This window comes from Ovis aries, chromosome 15 (assembly GCF_016772045.2).
Source record: "Ovis aries strain OAR_USU_Benz2616 breed Rambouillet chromosome 15, ARS-UI_Ramb_v3.0, whole genome shotgun sequence".
NCBI lineage: Eukaryota > Metazoa > Chordata > Mammalia > Artiodactyla > Bovidae > Ovis > Ovis aries.
In genome coordinates, this window is record NC_056068.1 from 47,058,528 (window position 1) to 47,077,742 (window position 19,215).

General features: G+C 36.6%; 1 protein-coding gene across 1 annotated transcript; it reads right to left on the reverse strand.

Moving 5' to 3' along the window:
* Positions 1-8,340: 8,340 nt before the first annotated feature.
* LOC101116860 (putative olfactory receptor 56B2) lies at positions 8,341-9,300 on the reverse strand. Its single transcript, XM_004016633.2, has one exon. It carries the CDS (start codon positions 9,298-9,300, stop codon positions 8,341-8,343), a length of 960 nt encoding a protein of 319 aa, XP_004016682.2.
* Between the last annotated feature and the right edge of the window lie 9,915 nt (positions 9,301-19,215).

Consider the following 19,215-nt stretch of genomic DNA (forward strand, 5'->3'; position numbering starts at 1 on the left):
AACTGCTGATAAATGTCTTTAAATACATTTGCTATATATATTTTTAACAGAAAGCTTATATAATACCATACTGTAACATAAATTCTACCATTTTAAATTGATGTTATATGATAAGTAGTTCAAATGATTTCAACCATCTTCCGCATATATACAAATATATTTACATATATACTTATGCAAATATATGCACTGGGCTGGACAAAAAGCTTTGTTCTTTTGACTTTTTAATTAAAAATAAAGTACACTTTTTTTTTTCATTTTCACCAAGAACTTTATTGTTCCATTGTATTAGTTAGTGTTAGTCACTCAGTCATGTCTGATGCTTAAGCTGAAACTCCAATACTTTGGCCACCTGATACAAAGAGTTGACTCATTTGAAAAGACTGTGATGCTGGGAAAGATTGAGGGCAGGAGGAGAAGCGGACGACAGAGGATGAGATAGTTGGATGGCATCACCGACTCAATGGACATGGGTTTGGGTGAACTGAAGGAGTTGGTAATGGGCAGGGAGGCCTGGTGTGCTGTGGTTCATGGGCTCGCAGAGTCGTACATGACTGAGCAACTGAACTGAACTGAGACAGGGATGCCTTGAGCTTCCCAGGTGGCATTATTGGTAAAAAAAAAAAACCCAGCTGCCAATGCATGAGGCACAAGAGACACAGTTCCATCCCTGGGTCAAGAAAATCCCTTGGAAAAGGAGATGACAACCCACTCCAGTATTCTAGCCTGGAGAATCTCATGAACAGAGGAGCCTCGTGAGCTATGGTCCATAGGGTCAAAAAGTTGGACAGGACTGAAGTGACTTAATACCCACTGCAAGCAAACTGTGGCTGACTACGCTCCTCTGTGCATGGGATTTCACAGGCAAGAAAGCTAGACTGGGTTGCTGTTTCCTTCACTAGGGGATCTTCCCCACCCAGGGATTGAACCCATGTCTCCTGCATTGGCAGGAGGATTCTTGCCCATTGAAACACCAAGGAAGGCCAAGAGGGTATTTAAGTGTTTAAAATACTGTATGAGTCAGAGTTATAAAAGTTGTTACTTATTATTTTTTTTAACCTACATCCTGTTTTATCTTTATGTATTCACAATGAAAGAGGACAGTTTAGATACTGCAAGAAACAACTTCTTCGGAAGTAAGTATCCAACATAATATGAACTACTTAATAAGAGCCTCTTCAAAGACCTGTCTTGTGCTGTAACAAATTCTTGGACTCATAAAGGAGCAGGTAGAAATGAAATCAAGCAAAACTTTGCAGGCAATTAGGGGGTTTTTCAAATAGCGAAAGAGCAAATAACAAAAGACCAATGATCTTACAACTGAATCATGGTTAAAATTCTGTTAAATCAGTTTCTTTTTCTTTTTTTCTTCTTTCTTTCTTTTTTAAATTTTTTTCTGTTGCTGTTTGATATTTCTTATTCAAAATCTCCTATAGTTTTAGCTTTGTGGTTCTTCAATTTTCTATTCTATTTTGTACCCTCCCACCTCCACTCCAGCTTCAAGCATCACCTGCTTTAGCAATATCAACTTTTTCTGAGAGAGGACAAGGAACCATCCTTTGAATCTTTGTCTGCCTGCCAGTGTAGGAGATGTCAGGGACATGGGTTGATCTCTAGGTCAGGAAGAACCCCTGAACAATAAATGAAAACCCACTCTAGTATTCTTGCCTGGAAAATTCCATGGACAGATGAGCCTGGCAGGCTACAGTCTATGGGGTCACAAGAAGTCAGACATGACTGAGTGACTAAACACACAAACACACAAAAGAGGAAGGCTTTGTAGGTAAGGAACATGATTGCCAATGGATCAACATCTCTTTCTATTTTAACATCATGATATTATGAAACACATTGATAACTTCAATCCACCAGAATTTTACAAAAAAAAATGATTATTTTTGCATAATATTTTTTATATTTGCATTGTTTAGTAAGACATAATGCATATATTTTATATTAATAAATTTTTTAGAGTTAATGAACAGGTTACTAAATAAAGTATTCACATTTTATGACTTTAAGAATTATTATTCTGTATTTTAATTGCTGCCTTTTCAAAAGTATGAAAGGAACCATCAGGAAAAATAGAACTATAATATCTCTTTCAAATCAACAGAAAAATTTAAATTCTCAAAGCAATTCCCTAATATAAAGCATATATAATAAAAACAATTTCCAAAATGCAAGGAAAATATGCGACAGCAATCAAAACAAATTGTTTAGGTTTGGAAATAAATTGCAATCAGTAAAACAATACTTCTAGCTGGCCTTATTTCACATTGATTATTTACAAATGCTTACTCAATAAAATACATATCTGAAAATAAGTATATATATAAATGACAAAAAGAGTGTAAACTAAAAATGCACAAAGTTTTTTGGAAACAAAAATTATACTAACACACCAAACACATACTCCCCCCAAAAGGGAGGAAATTAACAGACAAACAAAATAGACACCCAAACAAGTAAATGGAGGGTGAAGATCACTTTGGTAAAGCAAAAGATGACATGTTTACACACAGCAGTTAATCCTCAGTATATCACATTGTTTCATTTCCATGTTCATATGATTGTCCACAAGCAAAATAATAAAATATATTGAAATTATCTAGTTTATTAGTATGTGGAAGAAATTTCAGAATTGGGGAATTCACTTAAAGCAGCCAAAATTTATTAACTAATCCTCAAATTCCTGTTTAATAACACTGGTGTGGACTCAAGCTAACAATGGCAGGGCTAACAGAAGCCTTGCAATTTGTGTTTTTGACAAATAATATGAGTTTACAATATACTAAGAATGTGTTTCTTACACACCAAAACTGTCATCAGGTTTCTTGTCAGGCTTGTAAATATTTTTCTAATGTTTGTATGCCATTATACTTTTCACATTTCTTTTACATTTTTCAATAAGAGACAAAACTGTAGCAATTAACATATGTGTGTAGGTATATTTGCACACATATATAATGATTACTGTTGGATAAGAAAGAATTTGAAGTGTATGCTAAAGCTGAAACTCCAGTACTTTGGCCACCTGATGCGAAGAGTTGACTCATTGGAAAAGACTCTGATGCTGGGAGGGATTGTGGGTAGGAAGAGAAGGGGATGACAGAGGATGAGACGGCTGGATGGCATCACCTACTCGATGGATGTGAGTTTGAGTGAACTCCGGGAGTTGGTGATGGACAAGGAAGCCTGTCATGCTGCAGTTCATCGGGTCGCAGAGTTGGACAGGACTGCGCGACTGAATTGAACTGAACTGAACTGAACTGACAGATTTTCAAAGCTGTTGAAAAACCAGGATCTTACTTGTTTCTTCCTCTCAATACATTTGAACTGTCAACTCTTATCTCTTTGTGTCCATGAAATACAGGTAGTGAAAGCCAGCCTTCTCTATCTGTGGAATTCTCCAGACAAGAATACTGGAGTTGGTAGCTATTCCCTTCTCCAGGGGATCTTCTGAACCCAGGGATTGAACCCTGGTCTCCTGTATTTCAGGTGGATTCTTTACTGTCTGGGCCACCAGGGAAGCCCAGAAAAAGCACTGACTAAAAAAAAAAATAAATCACTGAGAATAGCACACATATCTCTGAGGTCATTTGTGCTCTATTACTAAGGATATAGTTTCTAAACCTGAGATAAATATCCTATTTATGTCCTTCTTGTTTCCTTTTAAAAATTCTAGTGTCAATTATTAGAGCTGGTTTTCTTGTTACATGCGAAATCTACATCCATTTGCAATACATTTGCAATACTCTCAGTTAACAAGCCAAGCTTAAACCACATATTGTAGTACTGACCGTAATTACATAGTCATAAGTTGCTCAGTCGTGTCCAACTCTTTGCGACCCCATGGACTATAACCTACCAGGCTTCTCTGTCCATGGGATTTTCCAGGCAAGACTACTGGAGTGGGTTGCCATTTCCTTCTCCAATGCATGAAAGTGAAAAGTGAAAGTGAAAACTAACTAGATATTCATAATAAACATGGAAAAATGTACTGTATTGTAATCTGAGAACAGGAGAAGTAAATATTTTCCCATCAAAATCCAGTCTTTCTTAACATTTCAGCCTTCCAATTGGTAGATGGAATCATACCTGAAGTTGTGTGAATATAATAAACAGTTATTATAAATCCAAAAACTCTTCACATTTTTTACTGCCTGCTGCTGCTGTTGCTGCTGCTAAGTCACTTCAGTCGTGTCCAACTCTGTGCGACCCCATAGACAGCAGCCCACCAGGCTCCACCATCCCTGGGATTCTCCAGGCAAGAACACTGGAGTGGGTTGCCATTTCCTTCTCCAATAGGGAATTAAAAAATATTCTGCCTCTACTCCCATCTTTGTATGTCCTTTGATACCTTCAGTTCAGTTCAGTCGCTCAGTCGTGTCCGACTCCTTGCGACCCCATGAATCGCAGCACGCTAGGCCTCCCTGTCCATCACCAACTCCCAGAGTTCACTCAGACTCACGTCCATCGAGTCAGTGATGCCATCCAGCAATCTCATCCTCGGTCGTCCCCTTTTCCTCTTGCCCCCAATCCCTCCCAGCATACCTTAGTTTCTGGAAAGCCAAACAGTGAGTTGAATGCAATCTGCTCCAGGTGTTCAGGATATTGGTTTAAAAAAATCAAGAATACACAATATATGTACATTCAAAGTCCCCAACTACTAAATCTTTTGACATTTACACTATAGGACTGAATATTTTTAAAATGTGTTATGTATCCTAGGGAATATTGCAAAACACTTCAGATACAGGTACTGATTTGGGAATTAAGCTAACCCCTATTGGAGAAGGAGCAGTGGAAGTTTTTATTCTCACTGCCTAGAAGATAACACATGGAGAATAAATTAATCTATATGTATCTAATCTGTGTGCTTGCACATGAGGAATATATACGGAGGAGTAAGAATCAACACGGAGAAGGCAATGGCACCCCACTCCAGTACTCTTGCCTGGAAAATCCCATGGACGGAGGAGCCTGGTAGGCTGCAGTCCATGGGGTCGCTAAGAGTTGGACACGACTGAACGACTTCACTTTCACTTTTCACTTTCATGCATTGGAGAAGGAAATGGCAACCCACTCCAGTGTTCTTGCCTGGAGAATCCCAGGGATGGCGGAGCCTCGTGGGCTGCTGTCTAAGGGGTCACAAAGAGTCGGACACGACTGAAGCGACTTAGCAGCAGCAGCAGCAGCAAGAATCAACATAATCTAATTTTGATGAATATTAGAGATTTTAATGTTTATTAAATAATTCTCTTCCTTCCCTTGTAAGGATGTTCAGAAGTTTTAATCACACACAAGTCCCTATTTCTTTTTATTCATTCACTTCTTTTTTTCTTTCATGTGAGGATGATCATGAGTATTATGGAAATGTAAAACAGCATCAATCAGTTCAGTTCAGTTTCTCAGCCATGTCCAACTCTTTGCGACCCCATGAATCGCAGCACGCCAGGCCTTCCCGTCCATCACCAACTCCGGGAGATCACTCAGACTCACGTCCATCAAGTCGGTGATGCCATCCAGCTATCTCATCCTCGATCTTCCCCTTCTCCTCCTGCCCCCAATCCCTTCCAGCATCAGAGTCTTTCCCAATGAGTCAACTCTTCACATGAGGTGGCCAAAGAAGTACTGGAGTTTCAGCGTTAGCATCATTGCTTCCAAAGAAATCCCAGGGCTGATCTCCTTCAGAATGGACTGGTTGGATCTCCTTGCAGTCCAAGAGACTCTCAAGAGTTTTCTCCAACATCACAGTTCAAAAGCATCAATTCTTCGGCTGCTCAGCTTTCTTCACAGTCCAACTCTCACATCCATAGATGACCAATGGAAAAACCATAGCCTTGACTAGACGGACCTTTGTTGGCAAAGTAATGTCTCTGCTTTTGGCTTATTATGTTAGTAATATTTTGATGCCTAAGTTTTGAGATAATAATGATGTTGATGATAACATAAAAAATAATAAAACACAAATGATTCTAGTTACATATTCATTAATTAGATATTGAAAGCAACACTTGTATTTTTTACTATTTGGAAAAATCATTTTAGAAGTAGATAAATCAGATACTTTAAATTTTATAATGTAGAATTAATTGTTGGCACTTTTTGAATATATATTTTCTATGTGTGTGTTAGTCAGTCATGTCTGACTCTTTGTGACCCCACAGACTGTAGCCTTCCAGGGTCCTCTGTCCATGGAATTCTCCAGGCAAGAATACTGGAATGGGTTGCCATGGCTTCCTCCAGGGGATATTCCTGACACAGTGACTGAACTCGGATCTCCTACATTGTAGGTAGATTCTTACCATGTGAGCTACCGGTGAAGCCCATATATTTGCTATATGTATATGTATATATTGGAAAAAGAAATGGCAACCCACTGCAGTATTCTTTCCCAGAGAATCCCATGGATAGAGGAGCCTGGCAGGCTACTATCCATGAGGTCGCAAGAGTCAGACATGACTTGGTGAGAGAGAGATGTATATACATGGGCTTCTGTATTGACAAAAGTTCTGGTAATACCTACTAAAAAATAAATTGTACCATTTTAAATTGATGTTATATGATAAGTAAATTATTTTAACCATTTTCCATTTATATAGACATATATATAAATATACATAGAAACACAGATAGAATAGTCTTTTTTTGCATTTTATCATTTTTTTATTGAAGTGAAATTCACATACCACATAAAATAGCACTCAAAAATGCACAGCTGAGTATCTTTTGGTACATTCAAAGTGCTGCGCAACCATCAGCACAATACTGTTTCAAAACACTTCCATTACCTCAAAATAAACATCTGTAGCATTAATCAGTAACTGCTTATTAATTTGTCACTTCTCTTCTTACCAAGGACTATTTTTGTTGTTGTTGTTCAATGGATTCCCTCTTCTGGAGATTTGATGTAATTGAAAGCATGTAACTTGTAGCCTTTAGTGTCTGGGTTTTTTTTTTTTTTAGCATGCTTTTTTCAAATTTTATTTATGCAAGAATATGTATCAGAACTTCATCCATTTATGGATGAATAATAATTCCTGAAATGGATATACTTATTATTGTTTATCTATTAAACAACTGATACTCAACAGCATTTGACTTCTTTCCACTTTTTGATTAACAATGATACTATGAACATTTCTACATAAAATTTTTGCTGCAGCTATGTTAAGTTGTCTGATTATATGCTTAGGAGTTATATTTCTGAGTCATAGGTAACTACCTTTAAATTGAGTAATTACTAAAGTTTTTTCCACAGTGCCTGTGTGATTTTTACATACTCTCTATCAATGTATAATAATGCCATGTTTCAAAACATTGCCAAAATATTGTCAACATCTGCTAAATTTAAAACAAAATAGTAATCATTTAAGGTGTATATTAATTATCCTAAACTTATTGTGATTACTGTTGTTTTGATTTTAATTTATAAAAATCTTTTCATATATTTGCTGGCATCTTATATCTTCTTTAGAGAAATATCTACTCAAGTTCTTTGACCATTTAAAAATGGTAAAACACCTCAGAAAGAAGCACAAATATCTGGAGCAGCTGTTACTCAGTTGCTAAATCATGTCTGGCTCTTTGAGACCCTTGAACTGCAGATGCCAGGCTTCCCTGTACTTCACTGTATCCCAGAGTTTGCCCAGACCCATGTCTATTGAGTCAGGGATGCCATTTAATCATTCTTCCTCTGTCACCCCCTTCTCTTCCTGCACTCATCCTTTCCCAGCATCAGGGTGTTTTTGAATTAGTCAGTTCTAGGCAGCAGGTGGCCAAAGGACTGGAGCTTCAGCTTTAGCACCAGCCTTCTTTACGATCCAACTCTCCTGTCCATAAATGACTACCAGGGAAACCATAACTTTGACTATAAGGGCCTAAGTCATCAAAGTGATGTCTTTGCTTTTTAATATGCTATCTAGTTTTGTCATGGAGCAGTTATATGCTATCAGTAATTAAATAAAATATATATAGATTAAATACTCTCATTAAAAAAGAATAAAATGGCAGATATCTCTTTTAACCATCTCTATTAAACATTGTTAGGAAGTTCTATTTAAAGAAACTGGAGATAAAAATAGAATATTTATTCTGTTGTCTTTCTGTGGATTCCTTGAGACAATCAACAGCATTGTGTTACTCATTTGATGAAGAAATTTATTGAAAAGCAAGATTACTTCATTCTCATTTTGAAGGTATCATTAATTGCCACTGATTCCTTAAACTAACTGAAAAATATTAGTGTTTCTTAGTTCTTCTTTATCTATTATCTTCAAAAAATATAATGAATATATACATAGGGAAATTACAAAGTTGAGCATCCTCTCCAAGTTAATTGCCTTTGAAGTCCAGCTTAAGGAGCTTACATAAGCCCTGTCTGAGCTCCTTGTTCTTGAGTGCATAGACCATAGGATTGAGGGCAGGAGGAATGACGTTGTGGAGTACATTGAGTAGAACTGGGATGAGGGGAAACGTCATTGTTGAACTATGGGTGATTGAAATGACAATAACGACTGTGTAGAAAAATAGGATTAGGATGAGGTGGGAAGTGCAGGTACTCAGGGCCTTGGATGTAGCTTCTGTTGAGTTCAGTTTCAGTACAGAGTGAAATATCAAAGCATAGGATACAAGAATCAAACCCAAGTCACTCCCCATGACTATCCAGGCCAGAAGTAGCTGGTAAACACTGTTGACTGTCCTGTCATCACAGGATAGACTAGTGACACCAAGATTAGAGCACAGACAGTGCTCAATTTGGTTTTTTGAGCAATAGTGTCTCTGAGCTGCCAACACAGGAATTGGGATGGTAGTCAGGCTGTTTCTGAGTGCCATGAACACAGTAGCTTTGACCACAAAAGATTTGGTGATTACTGATGAATAACATAGTGGTTGACAAATTGCCACATACCTATCTATAGCCATGCAGACAAAAATGCCTGATTCCATTCCTACAAAACTATGTATGGCATACATCTGTACAAAGCACTCAGGGAGACCAATGGTCTTTGCACTGAACCACAAGATGGTAAAAATCTTGGGCATGATGGTGGTAGCAAGGCCCATGTCAACCACAGCCAGGATGCCCAGGAAATAATACATAGGCTGGTGCAGTGTTGCCTCCTGATTGACGATGATCAAGATAAGGATGTTTGCACTGAGAGCTAAGAGGTAGAGCAGAGCCAAGGGCAGGGATAGCCAGTGTTGCCAGCTGTGAATGCCTGGGAATCCCATCAGAATGAACTCAGAGACCTGAAACTTTGAGCTGTTGAAATCTCCGAGATCCTGGGACATAATTCACTAAGAAGAAAAACATTCAAGGTTACTATTCTTAATACTCTCTGACAGTGTTTGAAGAAGCTGCATTCATGGTTTTGTAGGTGTTGTAGGGGAATTGTCTTTTTCAACACTAATTCTAGCATTAACATTCCTTGAAAATGAAAGGTTTTTGAGAGTGTTAGTCACTCAGTCGTGTCCAACTCTTTGCGACCCCATGGACTGTAGCCCACCAGGCTCCTCTGTCCATAAAATTCTCCAGGCAAGAATACTGGAGTGGGTAGTCATTCACTTCTCCAGGGGATTTTCATGACTGGGGTATTAAACCTGGGTCTCTTGCTTTGCAGGCAGATTAGAAGTATCCAACATTCCTTGGATATTTCTAATTAAACAGAAACTATTTTAACACATCATGTGTTAAATTATTTATCGAAACATAAACTTCATACCATAAGTTAGTTTGTATTGTTTTCATCTTCTCATAAGTGAGGAACAGAACTTAAGAGAAAATCATGACTTTGGAGATTATCTTCAGCCTATAAGTCATGAAAGCTGGAGAAGTTGTAGCCTTCTGATATCACAGCCTGCACTCTTGAATTTGTTTTGTTGAATTATTAGAAACTTAATATATGCAATGCATATAGAAATTTCTGTGCTTGGAGATATTTAAGTAAGAGACCAGAATATATGATAATGAAAATAACTCTTATTTCAAGGATTTGAGATTTTGTTAAATAATATTGTGTCTCATTTAATTTTAACTGAAATGTATGAAATAATTTAGTTGCACATTTTAAGTGAGGAAGCTTTTATCAAAATTTGCTAATGACTTGTCCAAAACTGTAAAAATAAAAAAGAAATGTGATTTAGGAATATCTCGTTATTCAAAACCAATTAATTCTGGTTTTCAGTAACTTTTTCCTACTTGTTATAGTTTTGATTCTTGGAGCACTCTCAGATAGCCAAACTACAAAGAATAAAGCAAGCATTAAAATATTAGTTTGAGGTAAAGATTTTGAAAATCAAATTACTTGAATTGGTAGTGCTTATCTATCAAAATTTATTAATCACTTATACATTTTACTGAAAAGGGGGAAACAGATTTCATGGTCTGTTTCTCCTAAATGTCTATTATTTATTTCTTTATATGCTTTCAATAAGTTAAATATTAGGGATGTATTATCAGGACATAAAATGTTGAAAAATGTGGTTCAAAATAATAGTATGTACAGAACAATAGTGTGAATATAGTCCTGGAAAATATATTCATTCTAATCCAAGTGATACCATTCCATTATGCTTATAATAAGATAATGAAGAAGGTAGATTTAAAAAGGTATATATTTAGACAAATATAACAATTCTTTTATATATATATTATTTTAATAACATCTAAATTTTAATAGTTTATTTTTATAGCTTGCATGGTTTTTAATCTTAATGTTGGAACTATTTTTCAAATGTCATATGTTCTTTGATGATTAATTCACAAAGAGTCCTTAGTAAGTTGATTTGAAACTCCAGATGATGAGAGAGTCTCATTAATTGGTTGGATTTACTTTGTGTGCTCCTGTAAGATCTCCTTTATAGCACTGTTAACATTCTTATTTCCTAGTGGATTCTCTCCCTGAGGGATTTGCATTTTTCCCAGAAAATAATCTACCAATATGCATCCTAGAGAAATATGTGATTGGCTTCTCATGTTCTTAATATTGAGTAGTAGAGGGACATGATCTCACAGTTAAATATAAAAATTTGATTCACCTTGTCAATTTTAATGATGCCTCATCCTTGGACTTTATCACATCTGATATATTTGCATCCATAGTATATGTTAAATTTTTCCCTATGTTAAATAAATTTAACATATACTATGTTAAACAAATTTAACATATACTATGTTAAACAACATAACATAAATTAATTTAACACAGTATATGTTAAATTAAACTTTGTCCATCATGTTACTATATATACTTATAGTACAGTCCAACTATACACTAAGAGTATAGTTAGCTTTGTTTAAAATAGTAGATGAATCAGGGATATAAAGTTGTTACTTGTTAATTTTTCTACCTACAACCCTGTTTTATCTTTATATATTCACAACAAAAGAGGACAATTTAGATATTGCAAAAAGCAACTTTTTTGGAAATAGTAAAGTAACATGGTATGAACTGCTTAATAAGAGTGCCCTTCAAAGACCTTTCTTGTGCTATACATTCTTGAAGTCATATAAGAGTAGGTAGAAATGAAACTAAGCAAAATTTTGGAGGATATCTGGAGAATTTAAAAAGGAAAAGGAAAATGGTCTTAGGGCATGCTAGATCAGTTTTTTTCTTCTGTTACTGTGCTCTGCTTTCTTCTCAAGTTCACTGCTATTTTTTGCTTTGTTAATTGCAGTTTTCTATCTTATTTTGTGCCCTCCTACAACCACTGTAACTTCAAGCACCACTTTATTTTGGAATATCAACTTTATCTCAGAGAGGACAGGGAATCATTCTTTAAACTACTTAACATGATGTAAATAAAAAAGAAGCAGGCATCATAGGTAAGGAATATATTTGTCAATGGATCAATATCTCTTTCTATTTTAGCATCATACTATTTAGCATCATAGTATAAAAAGAACTGACAACTTGGATCCACCAGAATTTAAGCAAAATCTTAATATTTGAACTTATTGTATTTATATTTATATATCATGGGAAATAGATGGGGAAACAGTGGAAACAGTGTCAGATTTTATTTTGGGGGGCTCCAAAATCACTGCAGATGGTGACCGCAGCCATGAAATTAAAAGACGCTTACTCCTTGGAAGAAAAGTTATGACCAACCTAGATAGCATATTGAAAGGCAGAGACATTACTTTGCCAATAAAGGTCCGCCTAGTCAAGGCTATGGTTTTTCCTGTGGTCATGTATGGATGTGAGAGTTGGACTGTGAAGAAAGCTGAGTGCTGAAGAATTGATGCTTTTGAACTGTGGTGTTGGAGAAGACTCTTGAGAGTCCCTTGGACTGCAAGGAGATCCACCCAGTCCACTCTGAAGGAGATCAGCCCTGAGATTTCTTTGGAGGGAATGATGCTAAAGCTGAAGCTCCAGTACTTTGGCCACCTCATATGAGGAGTTGACTCATTGGAAAAGACTCTGATGCTGGGAAGGATTGGGGGCAGGAGGAGAAGGGGACGACCGAGGATGAGATGGCTGGATGGCATCACTGACTCGATGGATATGAGCCTGAGTGAACTCCGGGGGTTGGTGATGGACAGGGAGGCCTGCCATGCTGTGATTCATGGGGTCGCAAAGAGTTGGACACGACTGAGCAACTGAACTGAACTGATGCATTGTGTGGGGATTTCCCTGGTGGTTCAGACAGTAAAGAATCTGCCTGCAATGCAAGAGACCCAAGTTTGATTACTGGGTGGGGAAGATACCCTGGAGAAGGGTATGGCAACCACTCCAGTATTCTTGCCTAGAGAATCCCACAGACAGAGGATCCTGTTGGGCTACAGTCCATGGGGTCACAAAGAGTCGGATATGACTGAGCAACTAACTCACTTGCATTGTATAGCAACACGTCACACTTTAAATATCAATAATTTTTTGAGTGAATAATAGATTCCTGAACTAATGATTCAAATTTCATGAAACTTTAAGAACTATTGCACTCCACTCTAAGTATTTATTTATTTGAACTTAAAATTATGCTTTTATTAATCAATGTTTTAAAATTCAATTTTTAAAAAATCTAGCTACCAAATGATTAATCAGTAATTAATTTATCTCAGAGTTTTAAGGATTTTTGAATTATATTTATACTTACATAGTACAAAACATAATTTCTTTTTTATTTTTTAGAATTAATTAATTAATTTATTGTTGGAGGCTAATTACTTTACAATATTTTCTTGGTTTTGCCATTCATTGACATGAATCTGCCATGGGTGTACATGTGTTCCCCATCCTGAACCCCCCTTCCACCTCTCTCCCCATCCCATCCCTCTGGGTCATCCTAGCACACCAGCCCCAAGCACCCTGTATCATGGCATCAAATCTGGACTGGCGATCCATTTCACATATGATAATATACAAGTCTCAATGCCATTCTAAGTATTTAAACATGTATTTAAATATTATTTTTTCAAAGTATAAAAGGAAGAAACAGAAGTATAAATTCTACTTCGTAAGACAAGAGAAAACTTAAATCTAAAAAAATTCCTCATCACAAAATAGATAACAAAAGAATTTCAAAAAGAAGGTAACAAATGAGGCAGCAGTCAAAACAGATAGTTGGATTTAAAAATAAAGTTCAGTTGGTAAAACAACACTACAAATTGGTGGCATTTTACACTGCACGCATACAAGCCAAGTCGCTTCAGTCGTGTCAACTCTGCGGCCCTGTGAACTGTAGCCTCGAGCTTCCTCGGTCCATGGGATTCTCCATGTAGGACTACTGGAGTGGGTTGCCATGCCATTTTCTCCAGGAGATCTTTCTGACTCAGGGATCAAAACTGCATCTCAGGTCTCCTGCAGTGGCAGGCAGGTTCTTTACCACTAGTGCCACCTGGGAAGCCCTTGATTATATGCAAATATTTATGCAATAAAATGTGTGTATATATATATATGTACATATATATATGAATCATAAGGACAGTGCAAAGAAAATAATAAACTGAAAATGCTCAAAATTTTTGGAAACAAAATTTATACTAATTAAACAAAAATTACATGAATACACTAAAAACATACCCACAAATTAAGGAAGAAATATTACAAAATACAAAATAGAAATCCAAACTAGTATTGAGTTGGCCAAAGAATTCATTTGGTTTTAAGTAAAAATAAAAGACACATTTTTCATATTCATCCAGAGCTGTATTGAATAATATATGCACTACCTGAACCAACTTTTTGGCCAACTCAATAAATAGTGGACCAAGATCAACTTCATGAAACAATAGATGAGATACTTTACACACAGCAGTTTAACCTCATTGTATCAAGTTGCTTAATTTCTCTGTCTCTTGTTGCTGCCCACAAGCAAAATAGAAGAATAAATTGAAATTATTTTGTTCACTTTATCAGTACATGGTAGAAAATTTAAAGGTGGCAAGTGAGTTAGTGCGTTAGTCACTCAGTCATGTCTGACTCTTTGTGACCCCACGGACTGTAGCTGGACAGGCTCCTCTGTCCATGGGGTTCTCCAGGCAAGAATACTGGAGTGGGTTGCCATGCCCTTCTCCAGGGGATCTTCCCAACCCAGAAATCAAACTTGGGTCTCCTTCACTGCAAGCAGATTTTTTACTGTCTGAGCCACCAGGGAAGTCCCCATACAATGCAAATATTAAAGGTGGGGAACTCACTTAATGCAATCATAACATTAATTGAACCTCATTCCTATCTGGAGAAGGAAATGGCAGCCCACTCCAGGGTTCTTGCCTGGAGAATTCTGCAGACAGAGGAGCCTGGTGGGGTGCTGTCCTTAGCGTTGCACAGAGTTGGACACGAGTGAAGTGACTTAACATGCATGCATGCCTTGGAGAAGGAAATGGCAACCCACTCCAGTATTTTTGCCTAGAGAATCCCGTGGACAGAGGAGCCTGGTGGGCTGCTGTTCGTAGGGTCGCACACAACTGAAGCAACTTAGCAGCAGCAGCAGCATTCCTATTTAGCAACACTGATTTTGACTGAAACTAATAATCTTGAAGCTTAACAAAGGCCTTGCAATTAGGATTTTTGACAAAGAATCATATGAGTTTATAAGAATGTGTTTCCTTACATACCAAAATTGTTATCAGATTTATTTCTTATCAGGTTTGTAAGTTTGCTCCTAATGTTTCTATTCAGTTATATTTTCCACATTTCTTTGAAAGTTGTCATTAATGAACAAAACTGTAATAATTCATATATATATATATACGCAGTTACAAATATATTTTCACACATTATAATTGATTATTATGGCATAGAATAGACTGTGAAATGTATTATTGATACCTATTTGACTAGTGTATACAGATTTTAATAGTTGTTGAAAAAATAGTATTGTTACTCATTTCTTCCTCTCAATATATTTGAATAGTCAACTCTTTTCTTTTAATTGGAGGAGAATTGCTTTACAATATTGTGAATAGTCAACTCTTAACTATATATGTCCAAGCAAAAGAAGTAAGTAGGGAAATCATAGATACCCACAAATCGAGAATAGCAAACATGACTGAGTTCACTTCTGCTCTGCTCCTAAGGATATAGCTCCTAATATGAGCTAAGTATCTATTTTGTCATTCATATTTCCTTTTGATAGTTCTAGTGTTGATTATTGAAACTAGATTTATTGTTACATGAGAAGTATAGGTCCCATTTGCAAAAACACTCAGTTAAAATCCAAACTTACACCAAATATTGTAGTACCGACCATAATTATGTTAGGTTTTTCCAAAATAAATTTAAAATGATTTCAATACATTATAGCTTAATTTTTCTACAAGGAAAATGGGCTCATACTATTCTGTAGGAGACAAGTGTATTAAGTTTTTACATCAACTCAAGAACATGGCTACTTATTATGAGTACAATTATTGTCACCTGTTGACTATTCCTATTTCTAAACTCCATAGAAAATGTTTGCTTCCTCACTAGTTAGTCCTCAATTTTACATCCCATGTTTTTTTTCGAACACGAGGTTTATTTCTCCTAGTAGGTTTCCCTGTCTAAAATGGATTAAATGCAGTCACAAATATGTATCTCTAGAAATAAAGTAAGTGAAAGAGATTCTTTTCTGGGGAGCAATGGAAGGTAGGTGAATGGCAAGTGTTGTGATCATGCTCAAGAACCCTCCTGCTGTAGTCCCATTGCTCTGGTCATGAGTGTGATTCTAGCTTGATATTTACCACTACAGATTTGGATTCCTATTTACTTTGAAAAAGAGCTACATATTCATAATAACCATGGAAAATTACACTACATTGCAATCTGTGAATTGGAGAAATAAACATTTTTCGATTTAAGTCCAATATTTGCTTCTGCCTTCTAATAGGTAGATGGAATCAAACCTTCAGTCCTGTGAAGTTAATAATCAATTAATGTACATCCAAAAATTATCTTCTGCCTAAGCAAAAACCCTGTTTCTATTCCTGCTTTTGCATACCTTAGTTTCTGAAGCAAAACAGTGGGCTGAATGCAATCTGGTCCAGGTGTTCAGGATATTAGTAAAAAAAAAATGTCATGATTCTACACTATATGTACTTTCACAGTCCTCAACTACTAAATCTCTTGATATTTGTACCTTTGAACTAAATATATTTTCAAATGTATTATGTATCCCAATGGAATATTGTAAAGCACTTGTGATACAGGTGCTGGCATTGGATTTAAGCTAACACCTATTGGAGAAGGAAAAGAAGTGAAAGCTTCCCATTCTTACCATTTATAAAGTGACACACAAGTTAGAGAATAAATTTATCTGTATGTATTTATATCTGCGTGCTGGCATACAAGTCATATATGGGGGAGTGAGCATGAACACAATTTAGCTTTAATGAATATTAGATACTTTGAAATTTATTGAAGTGTTTTTTTCTTTCCTTGTAAGGATATGTAAGACAGAAGTTAAAAGTACTAATGATATTTCAGAAGGTTTATTTGACACTCATTCACATTCAAATTATATAACATACAGGCAACTTCGGATATATTTCTTGTTAAATTTTTTTTTTAACATCAAAAATATTTTGTATTGGAGTATCAGTTCAGTTCAGTTCAGTTCAGTCGCTCAGTCGTGTCCGACTCTTTGCTACCCCATGAATTGCAGCACTCCAGGCCTCCCTGTCCATCACCATCTCCCGGAGTTCACTCAGATTCACGTCCATCGAGTCCATGACGCCATCCAGCCATCTCATCCTGGGTCGTCCCCTTCTCCTCCTGCCCCCAATCCCTCCCAACATCAGAGTCTTTTCCAATGAGTCAACTCTTCGCCTGAGGTGGCCAAAGTACTGGAGCTTCAGCCTTAGCATCATTCCTTCCAAAGAAATCCCAGGGCTGATCTCCTTCAGAATGGACTGGGTGGATCTCCTTGCAGTCCAAGGGACTCTCAAGAGTCTTCTCCAACACCACAGTTCAAACGCATCAATTCTTCGGTGCTCAGCTTTCTTCACAGTCCAACTCTCACATCCATACATGACCACAGGAAAAACCATAGCCTTGACTAGACGGACCTTAGTCAGCAAAGTAATGTCTCTGCTTTTGAATATACTATCTAGGTTGATCATAACTTTTCTTCCAAGGAGTAAGCATCTTTTAATTTCATGGCTGCAGTCACCATCTGCAGTGATTTTGGAGCCCAAAAAAATGAAGTCTGACACTGTTTCCACTGTTTCCCCATCTATTTCCCATGAAGTGATGGGACCAGATGCCATGATCTTTGTTTTCTGAATGTTGAGCTTTAAGCCAACTTTTTTGCTCTCCTCTTTCACTTTCATCAAGAGGCTTTTAGCTCCTCTTCACTTTCTGCCATAAGAGTGGTGTCATCTGCATATCTGAGGTTATTGATATTTCTCCCAGCAATCTTGATTCCAGCTTGTGTTTCTTCCAGTCCAGCGTTCCTCATGATGTACTCTGCATATAAGTTCAATAAGCAGGGTGACAATATACAGCCTTGACGTACTCCTTTTCCTATTTGGAACCAGCCTGTTGTTCCATGTCCAGTTCTAACTGTTGCTTCCTGACCTGGTAGTTTTAGGTGGACAGTGAAGGAACTCAGTTATACATACATACCTATATTCATTCTCCCCTCATTTCTATATATGCATTTTCTGTATATGTTGAGACAATATTTGGATAAAACAATTTTGAAACATAAAGTCTTCTATTTTAATTTACAGAATATGATACTTAATTTAAATAATGATTGTTCAGGAATTTTATGATTAAATCAACGTGCATCATATATATTTACACAATTTAATTAATAATTTAATTGTGTGTATATATAGAGATTGAAACAGGAGAAAAATTTTCACAGAGAGTTTGTTACACTTTATCTTTTTTTATCGAAGTGGAATACACAAGCCATAAATGGTTATCATTTAAACCTCTGAAATGTAATATTAAGTGCCTTTTAGTACTTTTAAAATGGTGTGAATCATCACCAATATCTGATTTCAGGACATTTCAGTTGCATGAAAAGAAAACTCCATAACCATTAATCAGTCACTACCTATTGATCTATTCCTCTGATCCCTTCCAACATCTAATATGTTTTTTGATTCAGTAATTGATTTGATGTAATTGAAATCATATTGCAGTAGCCTTTAGTGTTTGCTTTTTTAAAATTACCATAGTGTTTTCAAAGTTCATCTGTGAAAGGTCATACATCTGTACTTCATCCTTTCATGAATGAATAATAATCCTCACTATGGGTATGCTTCACTTTGTTTATCCATTAAACAAATGGTGAATATTTAAATTCTTTCCAATTTTTCACTAATAATGATGCTATGAACATTTGTGTATAAATTTTATTGCTACTCTTGTATTAAGTTATTCTGATTATATACTTAGGAGTTGAACTTCCGTCATATAGTAATTGTGTTTCAAACTTTGTGTAATTGTCTAAGTTTCTCACAGCTCAATGTGATTTTTACATACCCTCTAGTATATATAAGACGGAGAAAGCAACGGCACCCCACTCCAGTACTCTTGCCTGGAAAATCCCATGGACGGAGGAACCTGGTAGGCTGCAGTCCATGGGGTCGCTAGGAGTTGGACACGCCTGAGCGACTTCTCTTTCACTTTTCACTTTCATTGGAGAATGAAATGGCAACCCACTCCAGTGTTCTTGCCTGGAGAATCCCAGGGATGAGGGAGCCTGGTGGGCTGCCATCTATGGGGTCGCACAGAGTTGGACACGACTGAAGTGACTTAGCAGCAGCAG